We start from the raw sequence: 23,586 nt of genomic DNA, 5'->3' as shown, positions 1-23,586 counted from the left end.
GTTTTCTAAAAAATATTAATAGACTACTTGAACTATTAATTAAGTTATAGAAGATTGTTCATTTATTTAAAATTTTATCTTATATCTTTATTTTATATATAATATTAAAATAAAATAATCATGCAAAGTATTTTGTCAAGTGTCAATTAATGGTGAATTTTTTCTCTAAAAAACTTGCATTAAATAAAAGATAGTGATTAATTAATTATTAATTTTATTTTAATAATTATATTATAATCTTGAAAATGTAATATCTTAACAAATTCATAAAAAATTATTTAAGGTTGTCAAATGCTTGAGTTTTTCAATGCTAATTAATATTTAAGGTATCACATTTTTAAGACTATGAAAGAAATCAAAATTCATATTTTTAAAGTTTTGTTATTATTAAAAAACTTATTCTTATTCACATTTAAAAGTTTTAATTTATATTTATAATATAATAAATATAAATAATGAACGTCTTTGAATAAATATATTATAAATTTTATAATATTTATTTATAAATAAATATAATAAAAAAATAAAAAAATTATAAATATTTTGTCAAATAATCTACTTAATATATTAATTATTCTTTAACACATTGAATAGCGGTACATTGAATTAAGAGTTTTCTCTATTAATATATTAAATAGTGAATAATTAATTAAATTTAAATTTTAATAAAAGACTGAATATTAAAAGAAAAAAACTATAATTATTTAAAATAATGAGTTTAATATTTTATTTTTAAATTAAACTTTCCCGTGCGGTTTACCACTGCTTAGGGGGTGTTTGTTAACTAAAATAAAAGGGAGAAAATGTTAGATATGGGAAGCATTTTGAATGTTTGGTATTTTCAACGTGTTTGTTAACCTTATCTGACAATTTTCGGAAAAGGCCTCACGTGACCTCTTATCTCTCCCTTTCAAGATAAATTTATTCGACCTCCCTCCTCGGATAAATTTATCTTGCTCTTTCAAGATAAGGCTGAATTACTTATCTGTCTCTTGTAAGAGAATTAATACCATTTAGTGCATTTTAAAGATTTAAATTTATTAAAAAATTTTATTTATTTAACTCTTATTATTAATATTTTTTTAATATATTTTTAAATTATTATATGTTTTGACAATTTTTAAAATTTAAATGACATTATTCATTTCATTGATTTTTAAAATTTAAATTTCTCTCTCCATATATATTTTATTTAACTCTTTTCAACTCTTTTTAAATTTATTTTTAGACATGAATTTGAAAAATAAAATATTATTTTTAATTTTAATCTTAATTTTTTTTGACAATTCATATTAATCATAAAATACCATTTTAATCATAAATTTGATAATAAGAATATTTTGATAAAAAAATCCTTATCTTGGTGCTTATTATATGTATTAACAAATACATGAAAAGAAAAAATACAATTATCATTAGATTCTAAAAAATTTAACAAACAGTTTGATAAAAATATTGAAATGTTTCCCGACCTTATCTTGATCATTCCATATCTCAATCCAAAAAATATCTCAATTTTATCTTAATATCACTTTATCTTGCTCTGTCTTAAAAAGAAAAATAGCGAACACAGGCTGATTGTTTTCAACTCTCTCGAGTCTCAGGGGCAGGCTGCCACCCTTCACATTAAGCAGTCTCAGGAAAAGGGGGCGGGGGGTGTTTCATCATGGTTTTAGACTTCCACCGTCTTCAAATCAAAATTCGTCTCTCGTTCTCTGTGTGTAGTAAGATGGGGATATCATGGAGCAGCAGCAACAACAGAAGAAGAAGAAACAACAATTACCATCAAAACCCACCTCCTTCCCATCTCATTGCTTCATTTTCTTCCTGTGACCCCTATCCTGCTCCGTCTTCCTACCCTTATCCTGCGCACCCTCCTCCTACCCCGCCGCCGCCGCCTCCGCCTCCTGGTCCTCCGGTTCACTCTTCCTACTACTACTCTGGTGGGTACAGTGCGGGCAATTACGGCAATCCCATGGCGGGGCGGGCGAATTTTGCCCCGTACCATGCTTACCACAGCCTTGGCTGGTCGGCTCCTGGAATTTGGCCGCCTCCTCCGATGACTGGTTCGCCACTGCCGCCGCCTCCGCCGTATGTGGAACACCAGCAGGCCAAGAAGGTCAGGAATGATGTGAATGTGCATAAGGATACGTTGCGGCTTGAGGTTGATGAGCAGAACTCAGATCATCATCTGATCTCATTCGTTTTTGATGCACTGTTTGATGGGAGGTACGTAATTTTTGTACCATTTACGTTCATGTATAAATTAAATTCTTTTGGGGGTCTAGATGAATTGGTTGCTTATGCTATTAGTTGAACTGGGTCTGGATTGTGATGCAGCAATGTCATGTGGGATTTAAGATTTGGAGCATAGCTGGCATCTAGTTTTTTTTTATTTTTCTTCTTTTATTTGGCACTGGTAAAAGGGTAACAAGCATATGTATGAATCGTACCCAAGGGATTACCAGGAAACTTTTGTAGGCAACAAATTAGTGATGGAGAAACAATACCATGATTAATGCCATTTAAGAGCAACGGCAGAGCAGGGTCACCAGGAAATGCTAATATTCTTCCTGTGGCACAAACTGGTAGGTTCACTTGAAATTATGATTCATTTTCATTTCAAACCTATGAAGTTGGATGCCCCAAAGTTTTCCGATCTTATTTCCTCGAGTAATTTTTACTAGGAGGGGAAAAATCAAATATAACGTTCTTTTGGCTAGAAAGATAAATCATTTCCCAAGAAAAAATACAAAATGTTTGGTGATCATGTTTGAGAATGTGCTTTTGCATTATTAGTTTGTGGGAGGAGTAGATTAAATTGTGTTATTTTCTTAGATTCTTAATTGTTGAAAGATGATTAGCTTAGAAATATCTTAGATTTCAATGGTCTGTAAATTTACATTTATCATCCTAGATTTGAAGAAGTGATGGTGCACCATGTTCTTGTTCTGGTTTGATGTACTGGAATGATTACTTCCAAATGAAGAAGAAGATGCAGCAGAAGGAGGAGATATTTTGTTCTAAAATTCAGGTCCAAGGATTTAGAAAATGTTGTCAACATATGGAGATGACAGTATCATAAATATTATCTATAGCCACTTAGCAAAAAAATGAAAAGAAAAAGAATGCATGGATAAGCAACTATGGTTATTGAATTTGCAGTCCAAGTAGGCTAGATAAATTTGTATTAATGAATTAATTCAAGGAATGTTGTAGGTTCGAAAAAATTATACTACCCTCACAATGATCACAAATTGGAAAATCAAAGATTGATGTTTGTAGGATTATATTGCAGTTACAAATGATTGGGGACCATCCAAACAAATTTAAAATATGTGCTTCAAGTAGGAAATACATGGTTAAATTGAGATGAATAATATTGTGGAAGGTTGCTGGTAAGTTGGCAGAGGAAAATCTATAGGGAATTAAGGAATAGATTTAGCATGGAGGTTGATGGAGCCGAAAAGGAAGGTTTGGTAATCCCTAGAGAGAGAAGTGGTAACAGAGGGAGAATTTTGTGTTTGTTGATGGATAGAGTAAAGTTTTGTAGTCATTAGAGAGAGGAGTGATAACAGAAAAAGAATTCTGTATTGCTGGATGGAGTAAAGGCTTGTTGTGAAGTAGGTTTATTGTTTCAATAATGACTGATGCCCCTATTTGTCATAGAGAAGGTAGGCTTGAATCTTGTGTCGAAGGAATGTGAGCACTATATTGTAGCCTAACACTCTAATGGTGGGGGCCGGAGGTGGGGGCTTTGGTGATCAAGGATATAGTGGTGGCAGTGGCACCTATTATGTTCAGATATGGGAAAGTGGGCACAGTACAGCAAAATCTACGTTGTAGTTGGACTCTCTTTCTCTAGTGATTGATCAAGACTGACTCCATTAAAGGAGGAAAAGGGGAAGCCATACAAAACCAGTAGAGGCCCAGCTTCCAATTCACAAGTCCCTTCAAGTCTTGTTAGTTAGAAACCTAGCCTCAGCCTAGGTTGTTGGATTTACCTCATGAACAAGTAGTTTCTAGAGTGTAATTAAGAATGTCACAGGAAACGGACATAAAAACCGTGTATTTTCATGGTAAAGGGGTTACATGAAAAATAGAGTGATCAAGAAGAGAGTTTCATTAGTTGAGCCATTGAGGTACTGTGGGTGTTCCAGGAGAACACCCTTGTGAGGATCTTAGATGATGAACAGTACACCTTTCCTCTGACCAAGCTGCGGGGGTGCTGCAAGCATCCTTCAATAAGTTGACAATATGGATTGCTCGAGCAGAGAGTTCTGTCAGTTGAGCAATGATATGTCATTATTGTTAAAGGGCTTGGGCAGAGAGTGCAAATTGTCCAAGCTGAGGAGGTGCCAAGAGCATATTTAACAAGGGCCCATGGGATTGCTAGGTGGTTTCATTGCTGGTTGCCAGTAAATTGTAAATTCTTAATCTCACGTCTTTATATAGGGTTCACACTATTGATGGTGAGTTTTTACTAATATTACTAAAATAGCAGAGAAACTAATAAAAATAAAAAAGGAAAGGAGAAAATGCTCCATGGTGAACATTTGATTGTATACACATTTAGAAGAGTACTTGTTCTGTATTTTGTGACTGACAAACTTGCCAAGTTGAAAGAAAAATTTTGTGAGATGACTATAAGCCAGCCAGTCTTAAAGTGCCAGGCAGTTGGAAATATATTCTTTTAGGAGAAAAAGTAGTTTAAAAGCAAATTTCAAGATGAAAAAAATTTAGAGTAAGAATACAAGTTAAGAGAAAACCATCTAAAAATCTTCAGGTTACGTGCAAGTGCAAAAAAAAAAAAAAGAAAGTTTTACTAGAGCTTTGAAGAGTGGGTTACATAGCTCATGGTGATAGAGGTGTTAACCAGAAGCAGTGAGCATCAATAAGAAAATCCAGACCCAAACAAAGAACCTCAACCCCATCCAGTTCTGTGACCAAATGCAGAATAGATTACTCTTGATCGAGGGGAGAAATGGATTGTAGAACTGAGGAGAAGAGACAAATGAGGACTAATAAATTAAATCTGCATTTATTTTATTTTATAATTGATTTTAACTTTTTTTTTTAACTTGTTTCATTGTCTAATTTGTTGAAATGATGGAAAGTTAGAAGCATCGTCATCCTAAAAGTGTTGGTAGTGAAAAAGATTAAAAAATAACAGGACATCATTGGATAAATATCTGACAAGGGTTAATGTCCAACACAATACAAAACCTTACAGAATTCTCCGTGCTTCCATGAACAAATAGTTAGTGAATACTCCCATGAGCAAATGCCAATAGTATGAATAAATGCTTCTACTCAAAACGTTGGCAATGGTTTGTTCAGGTACTAAGTGCATATATAAAGATCGATACCAATGCCACCCCTCCAACATATGGTCATTCCTCTAACAGGATTCTAGGCCATGACTTGTGTTCATTTCCGTAGATGTTGATTCTCTAACTTGATCCCTTCACTATAAATATGGAGTTCCAACCTCCATTGAGAGAGGGGATTGCAAAAGAATAAACAAAATCCTTGCTGCTCCATATATGATTTCCACTGCTGCTTGCTCTCTCTGAATTGCTTTAGCTCTCTTCTTTCTGGCTCTGATGGTTTTTGTGCATGCTTGTTGCATCATAATTCCCAGAAGGCCATCAACCAATTCAGCCTTCCTTTCACCATGACTCACACTCGCTATACTTGGATTTGTTGCTATTTGTATTGGTTTCATATTTTTTTGCATTTTTTTTTTTTCAAATTTTGTATTTTTCAAGAGAAACTTAGGGATATACTGCTTGTATGGCCATCCTTATTTTACTACTAGCTGGCCCTTGTTCTATTGGACCTTTGAGTGATTTACAGAAATAACAAGTTCAAATCACTCCAGTTGAGTTGTTTACAGTCAAATCACTCCAAGTTCAATATGCACACTTGCAGATGGTGTTGAAGTTTGGGTTGCATCTGCTTTTGTTGATCTCTGGTCAATATTTTTAGACTTTTAACTTAACTTTATCCCAATTCTTTAACTGAATGTTGTATATATTCTGCTGCAGGATTGAAGTCATCATGTGTTGTCTCACTTTATCATTTACTTTCTTGTGGACATGATGAAACATTAGCTCCTGTAAAACATAGAACAAGGAGAATATGGATTATTTTCAAGTCCAGACAACATGACGTTAGGGATACTTGTTTAAGAAAGTAAATATGCAGATAAATAAGCTTGCCAAAGATGACTTAATGCTATCCTGGATTGATTTTACTCTGGAAGGTGGGGCACTGCAATTGTACAAATGGGAGGATGTTTTGAGAAAGAGACAAAAAAATTTAATATTTTATTCATGTGTATTAGGTATATATACGCTCTACTAGGTACAACTTAGGAAGCACCACGTGCAAGTCTAAGCATGTACGATACTATAAAGCTAACAGCTGTCTACCCTTTCTGGAAATCATCAGTTGATAAGAAGAGTTCTATTCCTATTAGCTTGTACTCCTTTACTGCCCTCTTTCAATGAGAGAGTCTTCACAAATGAAAGCAAACTTCTTAAGAAAGAATGAAGCTGGGTTCAGCTACAGCATTGTCCTGTGGTACTGTAGAATGTTGCGTAGCCATGAACCAAGCAGCTGATAACATGGAAAACCCTTTCGTATTAGTTTGCCTGGACTTGAATGTTCGTCATGGCTCTGTTAGATTCCAGGTGACTATGTTGTTCTTGCTTGTAATTGAGCAGCTTGCAAGTTATTGTCTTGTTCTATCTTTGGAAAATATCTTTATGACTACTGTTTTAGATTCTTCTATTCTTCAAAATACAAAAACAACCACCCAAATTCAATCTTCTTGATTATGGTATAAAAAGCCATATTGAGTTTCGATGTTCATGTGAAAAAGAAGCATATTGAGAATTGCCCCAGTGGCAAACTGAGGTGGCCAAATTAAGGATAACACTTTTAGCTGGACTAGCTAGTGTTTCAGAAAACCATTCAATCAACTATTCTGGTGGTGGGCTTTAGATAATACTGTCCAGTGGAAGGTTTTAGCTTAAGAAAGGAACAGTACTGACTTGTTTCATGTTTAGCTATGTGACATCCTTACATTTGATAACTTTTTATTAATGAAAGAAAGTTTGACTCCAGAAACTTAAATTAAGTAATACTGAATGATAGCATCCCTGGGTTCTATAACTGATGAGTTGGACATTTTCTGACAGTTTTATCTATTTGGAGAAATTTAAATACTATCACGGCAGGGATATATTACTTGGGATCAGAAATCCTGACTTAACTTTGCATGATGTCTTCACCAAGTTGGAACGACTTGGTGCCACATGTTGATCTTTTTAAGTTGCTAATTTTGAAACATAAAAATATTTGACTTCTCTGAATGTGATTTACCATTTTTGCTGCTTAATATCATTTTATGGTTCTTTCTGATGGACAGCTTTACCATTCTTTACTTTGCCAAGGAAGAGCCCAATTGTAAATTTCTTCCACTAATTCCTGAAGCTTATGTGTCAATTAAAGTCCCTTTTCAGAAAGGGCTTGGCCAGAAATTCCGTCAACCTTCTGGAACTTTCTACACCCTCACCAGGAGAAGATGTGTTCCCTCTTGTAATATCTGCTGAAACATTTGTGCCAGCTGATCCTACAGAAGAAAGTCTTACTGATCCTTCAGCAAGTTCATCCCCTCATATGCAGATTACTCAAGCTGTTATTCACAAGAACAATGAGAATGCTTTTGATGTGAGAGTGATCAAACAGATATTATGGATTGATAGGGTTGAGGGTTCAGTATGAACTGCGTGAGATTTATGGAATCCCAAATTCAACTGCTGGAAGTTTCAAAGATGAAGATCCAGGCAAAGAGTGTGTGATTTGCTTGACAAGACCTAAGGATACAGCTGTTCTTCCATGCCGACATATGGTGAGAGTCCGTCTAAAAGTTATTGTTTTGTTTTGTTATGAGTGGAAATCAAAGGTGTAATTGTGCAATGAACATAGTGTTAATGGTCATGGATTCATCATATAGGACAAGAAGCCAAGCTTTTGAGAGTGATAATGGGATCAGGGCAAGCTCATTGTCTTGAGTACATAATGTGGATTAGTTTAAATCATGAACTCTCAAGATTACCCAAGACAATTCTAGATTAACTCAACCATGAATTGTTTTCAAGCACACACTTAGTTGAGCTCAACCCTAAGGCATTTTGCCCGTGCTTGCTGTGACTTTCCAATATGGACTTAGCAATAGTTCAACTTACATAAAATTTGATGCTCCCCACACTAAGAGCATGGGTTTGCCTGTTCATAAGTCTCTCATTTCTTCTTTTGGGGTGTTCTGTTCAATTCTAACTTACTATCTTTGTTGACTAACTGTTGCTGAACTTGTGAAGCATGTCTTTCAAATGGTTAATGGTATACTGGCATTTTTTGTCAGTTTCTAGTCTGCTGCTTGAAACTCTACTAGAAGTATACATTTTTAGCACTTAGGATATCTGTGGGTAAAATATGGGAGAAATGACGAATAAAAGTTTCTTTTCGTAGAACAATCTGTACAAGCCCTAAAACACTTTGCTGTTCCATTTTTGCCAGCAAAGACATGTACTGAAGAATCAATTGGGACTATAAGGAAAAAAAAAAAGACTACGTAGTCAATATTTAATGCTTGCAGGAAATGCTAACCCAAAGGGTCTAAGAGCTTTTTTGTTTCTCATATTTTTTCTTTTTAATGATTAATGTTACTTTGGATATATTCAAATCAAACTATATAATCTTCCCATGGCCTTTGTATCCTTTCCTTTAAATTTTACTTTTTAGGATTTTGTTTGTTGTGGTGTGGGAGTTATCTGGTTAATATTAATGGTGAAATTTTTAGATTGGCACAACAATTGTGATATGCGGTCTCTGTCTTCTATTTCTATTACTTCAGTTGCTTATTTTCTGACAGGAGAATTTCTTATTTTGCAGTGCATGTGCGGTGAATGTACAAAAGAATTGAGGCTTCAAACAAATAAGTGCCCTATATGCCGTCTACCCATCAAGGAACTCATAGAGATCAAGATCAACAATGTTGATCAGTGAGTGATCCCTTCCTTCGTTCTGGATCTTATTGTATGATACTCTTTCAATATTCTTTTCTTTGTATCTAATCCTTTTATATATGTGCTTTTTGTTCTATTAGTTGTTAAACGTATCTTCATTTCTCTCTCTGATCTTTGATCACATGGCATTGTATATATAAGGGTGCACTTTGTCATGATGTTTTTGCAAAAAGAGTATGGTATTGGCACCTAGTTAGTTGATAAAGGTTGTTTTTATCTCCAGAATCCTCTCTTTGCCTCCTCTCTTGAAGTTCTCAAAAAATATGATCTGACTAAAGTGTTGAAACTCTTTACTTTCCCTTTATTCTTCTTTTCCTTTGGACATAGAAAATGAATTCCGCCAGTCCTTGCTTGCAATTTCACTTCATATAGTCTTTTATCCTTCAGTAAGATATTCAGTTGGAGGGTGTACCCAGCAAAAAGAAACAAAATAAAAGAGAGCTGGGTAAAAAATAGAAAAGAAAGAAAGAAAGAGGGCTGTGAGAGGATGCAGATTTAGGAAGCAAGAGAGGCAAATCCTATGCCTATAAAGGTGGATGAAGATTCCAGGTGATGGGAAGGAACTCTTTTCAATCTACTAATAGCCAAAAAGAGAAGAGGCACTGAGAATATTTGCTATGGGAGTTGGCAAAAGGAGGAGAGAACCTGAGAATCTTCTAGCATTGGCTGGAGAATGAATAGAGAATGCAGATTTCTAGAGTTATCTTGCAATTTTATACTAATTTGGTGAACTTTTAATTTTACAGTTGGAAAGTCCTTAAACTATGGATTTTCAAACTCTTGTTAAGAATTATATTAATATCCATGAGAATGCAGCCTAGTCTAATCATTAGGCAAGTCTTAACAAGATTTCTCTTCCTCTCTGTTTTCTATTTGGTCTTCTTTATTAAGCTAAGCCTAGGTTGGAAGGATTTCTGGGGTTTTTTCAGTATTCTAGTTTTTGTATTCAGAGGAAAGATAAAAGTGTGATGAATGAAAATGCCATAAAACTTCGTATGATCACATAAGCCATTCTTTTGTTCCTGTTCTTAAGTATTCATAAATCAATGATTATCCTGATTGATCAAATATAAGCCACACTTTTGTTTCTCTCTCTCTCTCACTTTTGAGTCTCTTGTTTTTACTTCCTTCTTTCCCTTTGAAGAAAAACATAAAGCCATGACACCATGAAGGTTGAGAGACCATGTGGGTGTGGATAATAACACGGGAAATTCTATCTCCATCCCACCTTTTTGCTTTTCACAACTCATTTAATATTCCTCAACTACCCTGCATTAAAAACCCTATATTATCCTTCCACTTTTCCTTTCTTTCTTAGCCATTTCTCTAATCACGATTTTCTCCCATCAATTGCAGCCATTTCTCCCATTTTTTTTATTTTCTTTTATTTTTCTCTATAATTATATAAAAATATTGATGAGATAGGAAGAGTTTTATGAAAAAAGATACAATGAAAAGCAGAATGAACAGAGAAAATGCTCGAAGGAACTATCACCTGGGTCGGATGGCGTAGTCGAGGAACCCACATGACTATTGGGGGTTGGGGTAGGGAATGTAAGGTTCCTTGACCGGCAACGGTGGGGGAACTCAAGGGTTCCCCATCGCGGGCAGTTAGGGAACCCTAGCTTCCCCGACCGCGGGAGGTTGGGGGCGGGAAGTTTTTGTCGTGAAGTTAGTTTTTGACTTATCTGACAACCAATTTTATGGATTTATGTTTTATTTTTTTCACAAAATTTCATATTAAATTTTTGAGTAATGTTATACATGAGTGGCGGTGACAGCGGGCAGACCCCCGATCGGCGACGAGGTTTCTCAAACCCCTGATGAGGTGTAACATCCCGAAATTTTGGAGATAATTAATAATTATTTAAGGTTATTATGGAATATTTGGAGATTAAGCAGAATATTTATTTATGCGTTTTGGGAAAATAAAAAATTAAGGTAATTATTTTAATTGAGAGTATTTATGAAAATAATAAAATAGATTAAGTTAGTGAATTTTTAAAAAATAATGGGGTTTAAGCGTAATTTCAGAAACTGGGGTGGATGTTACCTTAAGTATAAGTTGAGCGCAAAAATAGACAAGGAACGTTGTAGGCGAGATGGTCAAATGGGCTTAGGAGGAAGGAGTGGTCGAGGGATCAAGCTGCGACCAAGCAAGGAGAAAAAGTTGGGTTTTTGAACCCAATTGGTGCCAAAACAACGCCATTTTGGCGCCCATGCGCGGCCAAGCCCCGCCACGTAGGGCCCTGCGTGGCCTTGCCGCGCACCACGGAGCTGCCAGCCGCGCCACCTGCCCTCCCACACATCCAAACCACTTTTTGCCACCAGAACTTGATTTCCCTCTGCACCCACATTATTTCTACACTACCCCTTCCTTTTGGCTTGGGCTATGTCATAAGCGACCATGGTTCATTATAGGGGTTAAAGGAAAGTATCTAAGGTAAGTTCTCTTTCCTCTTTAATTTATTTTGGAGGCAAGTCTTTAACCGTAAATGCAAGTTCAATTGTTATTTTTGCAAGTTCCTATCCTTCTTCTTATATTTTTTAGTCCTTACACAAGTCTTCATGGTTTCTCATATTTGATACCCTCCCTTACTATTACTCAGTTCCATGCATTCATAATATGAATTCGCATGGAAACTATTATATGATTTATGTGTTATTGATGAGTCTATTGCCGATGAAATAAGTTAAGTAATGATTACTTGATATTGTTGATTACGTTCGTCACGGGGCTTTTCACGGGGCTTTGTATCGCTCTACTTCCTTGGGAATGATGCTTATTGGCTAGGGTCAAATTTATGCAAGGTATTGTAACATCTTGCAAATAGATTAGTTACGAGTTTACCATCTTGCTATATGTTTTGTGATCCTTGTATGAGTCCTATGCATATTATGTGTGGTTATAATCTTATTTGTGGCATGATACATGCTAAGCATGAGGGTTAGATGCATGAGGAATTGGGGCCATTGTACATATGCATACTCATGAAATGATTTTTGAAAAGAATATGGTACTTGATGCGCGCAGCGAACGAGTCCGTAGGATATATCCGTAGAGAAAGTTTCGGCTCAGAGATAGACTTAAGTTCCAAGTTTATGATATGGAATTCGATCCCAGAGTTTTGGACTTCGGTCCCATGACTATAATTTTAAAAGGATTGCATGTGAGCATAATGCATGTTTCATCATGTTACCATGTGAAAGTACCTTAAACATCATGATTCTATTTACCTTTCGATACTCATGATTCTTATGCTCACTTTCTTTCAGTTATACTTGTTAGGTCTTGTGGCTTATATTTACTTGCATCATTACACGCTAAAAAAAGGAAAGTTCGAGGTCAAATTTAGTGGTATCAAATCCTTATTGATATCGATGTGTACGAGACTTTCCCAATCGAAAAGATCTTGAGGGTGTGTTGGATGGGTGCTGGTTTCATGTTTTAATTATGGTTATCGATATGTTTTAGTATAATGCTACCCTAAGGTATGTATTAATGGTTATTTGTGTTTCCGCTATTGTGAAAGGAGATTAGTATCAGAATATTGTGTAGGAATAAAAGAATTTATTTGATATGAAAATTTTTAGGTTGTTACACGAGCGGTGGTCGGGGGTTCGAGTGTTCGAGAACCACTTGAACCCCCTCGCCATCGGACGGTGGGTCGATTCATAGCCATCTCTATATATCTTTCTCTATGTATATCTTCTTGAAAAAGATGAAAACAATGATGGTTTTGTTGCAGAACTCGCGGCCATGGCCTTCGTCGGGCGGTGGTTCGACTGCTAGGAACCTCCAACCCAGCCAGATAAGTGTATGGGGAACATATAGAAGAAGAAGAAAGGCAAATTTTCGATATGTGAGCTGTAATTTATTATGGTTGCATAGAGTAAAAATACAAATTAGGCTTGTGTGGACTGTGGAGAGTAATAATGTGGGCCGTAGAGAATAATAATGTGGGCTAGAATAGAATTTCCCCAATAACACCTATACTTCTAGAAGATAATAATGTTTTAAGTCATATCATATGCAATCATACAAAAGAATGACATAAAACGAACTTGCTTCTTCTAAATAAAAATAAAAGATGAGGATATTAATCAAATTTATCAAAATAACAATTAAGCCCTAGATTAGGTTATAGATTGAATAATTGAACAAGTGATATGTTAATTTCAATTGAATGTCGGTGAATTCGATTCTCGTTATAAAATAAATTTTTATATTTGTAATTTACAAAAATTCTTGTAAGAAGAGTGATCCCAAGAATTAAAAACAATCATGACTTATTGTAGTTATTCTGTCTGCAAGTTGCATTCATACACGGATCCAAGCCAACTGGCTAGTGAGATTTGACAGATCGGAGGAAGAAATATGTTGAAAGATCTCTCTCTCTCTCTCTGTGTCTCTCTTTCTCTCTCTCTCTCCAGCTTTATATACTGCCGTTGCCAATAATTTTTCATCCTTACAGATTCCTTTGGATTTACCGTCAGACCCTTGTGGCCTCATTGCTTTCAACACTATGACAGAGTTGGAGAAAATAACAAAATTGCACTGTGTGGCAAACTGTAGCATACTGATCAAATTCATACAACTTTTCCCCAAGCCTATCTTCGTTTTCTTCCCGGCCTCTATCCACACACTATTCTCCCCCCTATAATTGGAGGACAAAGCTGCTGAAGATGAAACATATGAACCAACCTTTCAAACAATTACAGACACCAATCCTTAGGAGATGTACATTTCTCAAGTCTCCTGTGCACTGCGAGAGACGAAGAGACCGAGATTATAGGCCAGGACTATTCTGCCATTGCCATGGTGTAAATTAGTTTGTAAAAAAATATTATAATTATTATTAATTGCTACAATATTTTCTGGTTTCCTCAAGACACTAAATTCTAAGGGCTACAGTAAAGAGGGGCTGCGAATGCCATGTGAGGATTGGTGGGAGAGAATATAATGCACGCTAAATATAGGAAAAGGGCATTGTCAAAGATGTGCCCATAGCCAGCTAGCCAGCCTGAGTTGATCTCATTATCAATCACCTTCTAAATTCCATGTGATGCTCATGTGAAGCTTGGCAAATAAATGGCAATGCCACTGCACATTTGGCCCCTTATATGGGCAGAAAGGAGGCAACGCCACTGCCATATGTGTCTGCACTTTTGGATAAAATATGTTTAGTCATTACTCATTATCAAAAACTAGCAACATCACCCACCCACCTTCTGGCTTTTCATGTAAAATTCCCAAGGAAGCATTAGAAAGAAAATTAGCGAACACAAGCTGATTGTTTTCAACTCTCTCAGTCTCAGGGGCAGGCTACCACCCTTCACATTAAACAGTCTCAGGAAAAGAGGGGGTGGGTTTGGGTGCATAAAATAGAATAAGCAAAAAGAATAGATGGAAGGACAAAGTCACCAGGAGGGGTTTCATCATGGTTTTAGGCTTTTAAGAAAGACAACAATAATTAGTTCAGAGAGGAGAGAGTGGGGTGGGGTGAGGGGCGTACAAACTTAGAGAACATAACCCCTCAAACATCGTCCACCTGCTTCCAAGGACACACAGTTAACCTCAACATTACTACTAGCATGTCTACTGTCTAGTCTAGTTGAAAAAATAAATAGATAAAAATGCTAACTTTTATAACATAATACTATTTATATTTATCAATTCAAAGAACAGAAAGAAACCCCTTTTTTTTAAAAAATGAATGCTTGTAAAAGAATTTGTTTAAAAAGGAAACCATTGTTTAGGGAATAAGAGGCCCTAATGAAGGGCTCAGATCCAACAGTGAATCCATCCAATATGAAATGTTTATTTATATATCCATATATTATAATAATCACACAAATGTAATTGTCACCATTTATTTTTCTTTATTAGCTATTAATTGTTCTAAAAAAATTATCTCAAAATATCACAATATATTAACAAAATAAGAAAGAATATTTTTTTTATCTTTAAACATCATTATTATATAAAAAACTAAAAATTAAAAGTTTCCAAATTCATGCAGTTGGTAGTTAATAATTATTTAAAATATTATCACAAATAAAAATTTAACAAAATATTATCTCACTCTCTTTCTCTCTTTTTTTTTTTTCTTTTATAAGCAAACATATATTAACAAAAAAAATTATAAAATGTATAATTTAAGCTAGGGCATCTCTTGAGTAAATGCAAAAAATTCAAAATAATATTGCAAATGCTAACCTAATAGCATAGTCACATAAAATATGTAGAAAGATAACACCATCAAATTGGATTAGTAATAATTATACCTTTAGCATTGAAATCCTTTTTAGCTCGCTAAAGGGCATTCTTCTTCTTCTTCTTCTTCAATTAAGACTTGAATTTCACAAAAAAATACACAAAATTAGAGTCGACCATCATGTGAGATGTAATATCTTCATCCTCCATATATAACCTCTTTTACCTTTATTTTTCGCATTCAACTCTATCTCATCATGGCATTCTTCTTTATCTTTCTCACTTTTTTTTTCTATCATTATTGTAGAATACTAATGATAGAGTTGGTATTTTTAAATTTATATATATATATATACATATATAAGTGTGATTTAATCACGTCGGTACAAATCTGATTTATTGTATGTAATTGACAGCCCTACGAACTTTACCCATCGTGTGCTTCACTTGAGAGGTCCAAAGATGCTTTTCTATTAGTGTTAATGTGTGATATAAATGAACTAATTAGATACGAAAAATAATATAATATGAATTTTGGACCCCAACACGACTCATCGACTGTCATGGTACGGTTTATAGAATTTTTATGGTTTTAATAACTGTCAAATTTTAAATTTATTGAAAAGAATATTCTATCAAAGATTAAAACTATATAGAATATACATAAAAGCTATTAAATAGTTGGTATAGAGAAATAGAATTGCTTCTACTTTTAAAGTTAGATGGATTAGGTATTAAATATTAAATAATTGAAGAATGAAGAGTATTAAATTTTGTTTATAATGTAATTAGTTTGTTATGTTATTTGAGGCATCATTCCTTATAAATTTATTTTTTAAGATAGTAGTTGTTAAAATAAGTAAGATAAAATTGTATTAAGATAACATTGGAATATTTTCTGGATCAAAATATGAGTTGATCAAGATAAGGTTGTGAAATATTTTAAAATTTTTATCAAATTATTTGTTAATTTTTTTTTGAAATGTACCGAAAGATATATATGTCATTTTTTTTATTTGTAAAGTTTAAGATGAATTTATATAAAAAAATAAATTTATCTACAAAATCTAAAATAAAAAGTTACTTGACTTTTTTTTAAGAATCGTTAGATAAATTTAACAAATATAATAAAAAATATTTTAATTTGAAATATTTTTCATATCTCATTTTTTTCAATTTATATCTTAGTTAACAAAGCCTAGTAAAGATAGGAAATCGTATAATATAATAATCATGTGTATAATTTCTTAATAAAAATATTTATACAAAATAAAAAAATATCCCAAATAATGTGAAAATATAATAATAAAATGATTCTATCTATTTAAGAAGAAATTGTGTAACATTTACTAATAGCGACACAATTGAGGAGAAAATCTGAGGGAGGATTAGTGTTGAAAAATGGGCGGGCCGAGCTGCCTCTCGCTTGGCCCACTTATTTTGTGGGCCAAATCAAATTTGGCTCGTGAAAAAGGCAGACTGGGCCAGACAGTGGGAAATGGGGGCTCGGTATGGCTCTATGATCCTTAAGAAACGAGCCAAGGTGAGTTAGGTCGAGTCACAAGCCACAAAGTAGTAGGCGGATCAGGCTTATTTGCTGTAATATCAGACTGACCCGACTCATTTGCTATAATATTGGGCAGACTGGGCTGGTAGGCAGGCCATGAAGCGTCTGGCCCATTTGCTAACTCTAGGAAGGGTTCATTCCCGTCTACTATATACTCTACTCGATGGGTAATTAATATGATCCAAAATATTTAAACGGATTTTGGGGGTGTTCTGACTGACCCATGTGAATTCATTAACAATCCAAGCCGAGCCGAAGCCGAGCTCCATGCGGCTCGTCCCTGATTATGTATATGTCAATAAAACACCAATAAATAAAGGCCAAAACCATGGTGTCTGAGGCTTTTGTCTGTCTCTCTCTTTCTCTCTCTCTCTTTCCAACTCTGAAATAGAGGAAGCAGAGAGTTTAATGTCCACCCACCGCTTCTGAACTCTCTCTCTCTCTCTGTGAAAGACTGAATCTTGTAGTTGTCTCTAAAGCTTTGGTTGCGCGGAGGCTTAGGCCCATTTGCTGTCTCACATTTTCCCCTCTCTGCGCGTTTCGGTTGAGTGAGGCCCAGAACAGAGAACAGAGAAGAACGCCTTGAGGATCATTTTCTCTTCTTTTATTTTTCTTTGTAATTTCTTCATCCTTTTCCTGTTTGTTTTTCTAGCCCTTTTCTGTTTCTCTCAGATCTGTTTGCGACCTACCATTTCTCTGTCCTAATTAGTGTACCCTTCTGGTTGTTCTGTTACGACGGAAGAGATGAGTAAAGAGGAGTTTTTGAAGATCCAGGTACAATTTCATTTCTTTTTTTGTTCTTTTTTATTCTACCATCTTTATATATCTCTGTATATTCTTGTATCTCATTAGTTTTTTTATTACACACTCTTAACACATGTATATCCGCACCGCACAGAGAAGCACACTTCCATAATCCACGATGTTGTGCTTTTAAATGCTTTGCTTGTTCTGAAGTGAAATATAGAGATATTTAGTGCTTTTTCTTTCTTTTGTGTTGTCCTTTTTCTTTTTCTTTTTCTTTCTCATCGTACATTTGCAATTGGGTTAATTTGTGTGCTCTTCCTCCCTTGACAAGCTTGGTATTTCCTCTTTTCTTCTCTTCCTTTTTTCTTTGTTGAATGTTTTTTTTTTTCGTTTTTGGTTCTGGTTTTACTTTATCTGGGTTCCCATGGTTTTACTTGTGCATGCAGACTTGTGTTCTGAAGGTGAACATACACTGTGATGGGTGTAAAAGCAAAGTGAAGAAAACGTTGCAGAAAATTGATGGTATTTTTTTTTACTCCATTACGAGACCCTCTTTTCTTGGTTCATTCTCCCCTTTTCTGTTTGTGGTCCAAATGAGCTTTTATGGATTCTTGTGCCAGATATCGTTCTCCTGTCCTTGAATTTATTTGTTGGTTCTTTCTCTCTTCCTCTTGTCTCTATTTGGTCGAATTAGTGTTTATCTCGAAGTGTTTTTGGTTGGTTACTTTTCAATTGCTTTGTTCAACCAGGGGTTTACAAAATCCTTATCGACTCAGAGATGGGAAAGGTAACTGTATCAGGAAATGTAGACCCAGCCACCCTGATCAAGAAGCTTGGAAAGAGTGGCAAACATGCAGAGCTATGGGGACCTCCAAAGGCCAACCAAGGCAACCAGAATCAGCTCAATGCCCAGTTCAAGAACCAGCATAGTGACAATGGCAAAAGTGGGAATAAGGGCCAAAAGGGCGGTGGTAACCAGCAGAAGGCTGGTGCTGGAGGCGGCGGCGGACAACCCGGCCTGAATCCCCAGCAGCTGCAGCTGCTGCAGATGAAAGGGTTTCAAGACATGAAGCTGCCCCAATTGAAGGACCTGAAAATGCCCTTCTCCAAGGACCAGAACCAGAAGGCTGTGAAGTTCAACTTGCCTGAGGAAGATGATATGAGTTATGATGAATTTGATTGTTTTGATGACGAGGATTACGATGACGACGATGAGTTGGATGATGAATTCGGTGGTGCCCTTAACCCTGCTCCCAACAAGATGAAACCCATCATGGGAAACGGCCAAATGCCTAACTTGATGATGCTGAACGGGCAGCAGCTTCCTCCTCAGTTTATGAATGCTCAGGCCAAGGGCGGCAACGGTGCTAACAACAATGGAGGAAATGCCAAGAAAGGTGGTGGCGGAAATGTCCCTATTCAGGTGAATGATGGGAAGAATGACCATGGCGGAAAGAAAGGCGGTGGCGGTGGCAAAAATGGGGGTAAGAATGGTGGTGGCAATCCGGGAGAGGGTAAAAATGGTAACAACAGTGGTGGGGCCCAGAGCAAGAATGGGAACGGCGGCCATGGAGGTGGTGGTGGCGGCAATTGCAACAATAATGGCAATGGGGGCAAGAAAGGGGGTGGGATTAATGATGGTGTTCAAGGCTTGCCCAACATGGGCAGCGGGTTCCAGGGCATGGCTGGTGGTCACATGGGCCAGATAGGGGGCATGCCCATGGGCCCGATGGGCCACCTCCCGATGGGCCAGATGAGCCACCTCCCAATGGGCCAAATGGGCCAAATGCCAGCTGTCCAAGGCCTTCCTGCCGGCCCGTTGAACGCTGGCGGCGGCGGAGGAGGAGGTGTTGGTGGTTACTTAAACGGCGCCGGGCAGGAGGGCCTGGCGGGGAACTCGTACCAGCAGCATTTGGCGGCGGCGATGATGAACCAGCAGAGGGCAAACGGGAACGAGAGGTTCCAGCCGATGATGTACGCCCGGCCACCGCCGGCCGTCAACTACATGCCGCCGCCATACCCGTATCCCTACCCGTACCCACCTCCGCCCGACCACCCGTATACCCATGCCTTCAGCGACGAGAGCACCTCAAGCTGCAGTGTGATGTGAATTTGCTGAGTGTGGTTGTGGGTGGAGGTGGAGCTTTTTGCCGAGGGGTATAGCTCTCACTTCAGTCAAGTTATAGTGGAAGAAGAAGAAGAAGAAGTCGTCTTGACGCCATATAAAAATTACATGGAAATGGGTTTTCGTCTCAGTTTCTTAGTTTTGCTTTCTCCCCTTTAATTTTCCCTTTCTCCGCTTTAAGCTTTTAATTTATCCTAAAAAGCTTGAATTAGAGTTTTAAATTATATGAACAGAGTTGAGTAGTAGTACTAGCAAGTAAGTGGTCACCTTCCTTGATATGTTTCTAATGTGTTTATAAATATATATAAAAATATGATATATGATATGTTGCCCGCAAAATGACAGACGAGAAGAAAAAGAGAATGGGGTTTGGCGAGAAGCCGCATCTCTCTCTGCCCATTTCCGCCCCTCCGCCTTCCCCCCCCCCCCCCCCCCCCCTCTCTCTCTCTCTCTCTCTCTCTCTCTCTCTTCCTTAATTATCACATTGTACCCCTTTCATTCCATGATGTGATCGAAATCATGGTGGCTAATGTGGTGGAGCCCACCACCCAAAAATGTTTCTCTTTCTCCCCAGATTTTCCTTTTTTTTTTTTTAATAGTTTGATGGGAAGGTTAACTTGAATTTCACTTTGCCGAGGAACAGATATTAAACTTTTTGAGTGAAACAGGAGTAACCATATGAAATTAACAATATTCTCATGGTGTGGCACCTATTAGTAGGACCCACTACATATGTATTTATAGTTATTGCCGTGAGTGATAATAATTGTGCGTATATATGTGGAACTTTATTTAAGGATCAAAATTAAGTTGATTGCATCATCAGCTGCGAGAGAAGTACTTGCGGGCGCACAGGCGGAAGAATCTGAGCCGTTGATCGTGTTGACAAGGACAAGCTAATAATTTCACATCAGGGAATCCAACGGCGTTGACACTCGACACGAATTCTGGTGAGGATCTAGTCCAATCAAGCGCCGAGGGTGTAGTCTAATCAACGAAAAGGGCACCAAGAGAACTCTTCTTGGATTTGTCAACATGATCATGGCATGATGCTGCTGCTGCTGGACATCCAAGGGGTAATGGTAGATGCCCACACGCATAAGGATTCGATTAGACAAATCGACGTGTATGATTACCTGTGGTAGACGTAGGCAGGCCCCGTGTACTTGACAGCTTCAGAGAGTTGTACGTTTGGGAGGAATAGCGTGTGGGGGTGTGAAGCAGAGCAGCGGATAAAACTCCTCCAGATGTGGCAGCGAGGGACTGGGGGGACTATGCTTACCTGTGGCTCGGGCGCACTGTAATAAGTAATTTGGGGGAGGTGGGTGGGCGGGGGGGACTGCTTTTGATTTTGCCACTGACGTAATTCACATTTAATGAGGCTGAGGCTATTGTACTTGTAGCTTGATGAGATCCGAAATCTTCTCGGAGCATTTGGTTACACTTATCGAGTTAGCCCTGCCTCGCCTGGTTCTCCTCTGTTCCAGTTATTCTCTGTTCGACTGTTCCCTTCTCACATTGCAACCTCATCACATTTTTATAATCTAAAGATTTTAATAAATCAAAATATTAAAATTTAATATAAATTACAATTGTAAATTTCGTAACCATCATTGTTATATAAAAAAAAAATAATGATACTTAGATAAAAATAACATCAAAATTATGTTAGCCGTGTTAGAGTAATATAACACGTAACAAAATTAGAAAGAGAGTGTAAGCTCTAACCTTGAGTAACATCAAAATTATTAAGTCAACTATATCAAAAAATATAACATTTGTCAACATGCGTATAATCAAAATCAGAGGGAGAGTGTGGGCCTTAATCCCCCCCCCCAAAATAATCCATGTGCATGTATGCATCAGATAAATTCGACACGAATAACATAATAAAGCTTCAAATAACATTAGTGTAATAGAGTAGAGTAGCATTTGAGGTGCATGGGTTACTCGACATGTGTCAAACACAAGTAATTTGTCGGAGGAAAATCACATGGAGAATGTATAGAGGGGGCTGGCGATGCTGATCGATAATGGTGGGTTTTGTTTGGATGCATATAATACATAGGAAAATTCTATATGCATCTACCCTCTTCACTCTCTACAATCACATTGAAAAACACATAAGGAAAAAAAGTCATTTTTATCTTTGTAGCCACCCATCATTGTTGACTGTCGCGACAAATGTTGTTGCCATTAACTCACACCTCCCACCTATTATCATACCCAATTTCCTCTCTTTCTCCCGCCAGCATCACTTCCACCAGCGGTTGTGACAAACGCAGTCGCATCAATAGGAGCTTTGCGATGATAGGCGACTACGTTCCTTGCTGTAGTCGACGAGTATGATGATGGGCAGCTGCTGACGGATGCGATAAAGAATAAAAGAGTCCTTACACTAGATGAGTGCAAATAAAGTTTTCCTAATACATATTGCACGACAAACACATAACTTGTCATTCTCAGTCTAATCCTTTCCTTGTCTAGTTTATTTACGTAAACGGACGATTTGAATTGTTGACTTGTGGACGCCTGTTGCCGGCTCAAATTTTAAAAAATCAACCGACAATACATGCAAAACGTTACATAACCAGTCCCAATGTATAAATTTACTATAAATAATAAAAATGAATTTTGTATTCCCCCGCGGTATCAAACTTTTTGTTTTCTTCTATGATTCAAATTGAATTAAATTGCTAAAATGGGTGAACTTTTTGGATGAATAAATTGATGTGACTGTTCTAAAGTTGTAACAAAGTTTTAGAAATTGGAAGTGAGCATTTTCCCAATAATGCTGAAAAGAATGCATCAAGGCATTGTGTATCATGTAAGAGTTTTGTTGTGATTTTTAAAAAAAAATACACATATATAATGAAAAGATACAAAAATAGTCTTTGCAAAATTAGGTATATACAATCATATGCAAATATATATATATATATAGCATCAAAACGAAAACTAAAGTAATTATTAGTTACCTCACTTCGTTGAGATGCTACTGGTTGCACTTGTGATGCACTTAACCCAAACTCCTTCGATCATAAATAGTTCCCACCAAGTCGATTTACTCTTATGCGTGTTTCCTTAGCTGACAAAGTGAACCCCCACAAACGTAAATGAGTAAGTTGGTTCACACTTGGGCTACACTGTTCTATATGAAATGTTGACAATTTAAAAAATTATCAACCATTTAGGAACACCATCGATCATTTCCTACATTTATTTCAAAGTTTCACCAAATTGTATCTAAGGTCTGTCATTTAACTTTTAATAACTCTTCCATTAACTCTTAATAGAACCAAGATCTCTCATTTAACTCTTAACGTCATGCCCATTAATTTTTAACGTTCTCCTTTTATTAACTCATAATAATTTGTTGATTCGTTTGTTAATTCTTAACATTCTCCTTCTATTAACTCATAATAATTTGTTGATTTGTTTGTTAATTCTTAACAATATATCCATTATCATCGTTAACATTAATTCCTTAACGATGATTAAGAATACATGATAACAATGAATTACTAATTTAATACATTACCCAATATATGTGTGATCTTTTAGGTTTACCGCTATGTAACAATTAAAATACATCAAACTCTTTGATCCCGATCGAACATTATGATCTATTATGAAAAACTCCCTATTTTCTCATAACACCCCGAAAAGGTCCTAAGTGACCTTTAGCATAATATTATAATGGTTTTAAGGTCCGTGAAATCAATTCTTTGAATGAACTTATTTAGCCTTTCGATTATTATGCATTATAATCCTTCCATTAATTGACATTCCGACTGAATAAGAGTTATGAATTGATTAAACTTACAAGACT

The 23,586-nt window shown here is 36.3% G+C and overlaps 1 protein-coding gene and 1 pseudogene across 2 annotated transcripts; both read left to right on the top strand.

Moving 5' to 3' along the window:
• Positions 1–1,555: 1,555 nt before the first annotated feature.
• LOC127800405 (probable E3 ubiquitin-protein ligase LUL4) lies at positions 1,556–13,499 on the top strand (annotated as a pseudogene).
• A 3,700-nt stretch (positions 13,500–17,199) lies between these two features.
• On the top strand, positions 17,200–19,916 carry LOC127800494 (heavy metal-associated isoprenylated plant protein 32-like). 2 transcript variants are annotated; one of them, XM_052335121.1, is made up of 4 exons: positions 17,200–17,498; positions 17,625–17,656; positions 18,076–18,151; positions 18,379–19,916. In XM_052335121.1, the coding sequence occupies exons 2-4, from the start codon at positions 17,627–17,629 to the stop codon at positions 19,737–19,739; spliced, it is 1,467 nt and encodes a 488-aa protein (XP_052191081.1). In that variant the 5' UTR covers positions 17,200–17,498; positions 17,625–17,626; the 3' UTR covers positions 19,740–19,916. The 2 variants fall into 2 exon arrangements, with proteins under 2 accessions (XP_052191081.1, XP_052191080.1); XM_052335120.1 differs by having other exon boundaries at positions 17,201–17,656.
• Positions 19,917–23,586: the final 3,670 nt, after the last annotated feature.

This window comes from Diospyros lotus, chromosome 4 (assembly GCF_014633365.1).
Source record: "Diospyros lotus cultivar Yz01 chromosome 4, ASM1463336v1, whole genome shotgun sequence".
NCBI classification, from domain to species: Eukaryota; Viridiplantae; Streptophyta; class Magnoliopsida; order Ericales; family Ebenaceae; genus Diospyros; species Diospyros lotus.
This window is presented reverse-complemented; position numbering and strand designations above follow the sequence as displayed.

Coding starts and splice junctions, on each gene's coding strand:
- LOC127800494 (XM_052335121.1), top strand. CDS start 17,627: ATGAGTAAAGAGGAGTTTTTGAAGATCCAG. Junction 17,657..18,075: donor AGGAGTTTTTGAAGATCCAG/GTACAATTTCAT, acceptor TTGTGCATGCAG/ACTTGTGTTCTGAAGGTGAA. Junction 18,152..18,378: donor AACGTTGCAGAAAATTGATG/GTATTTTTTTTT, acceptor TTGTTCAACCAG/GGGTTTACAAAATCCTTATC.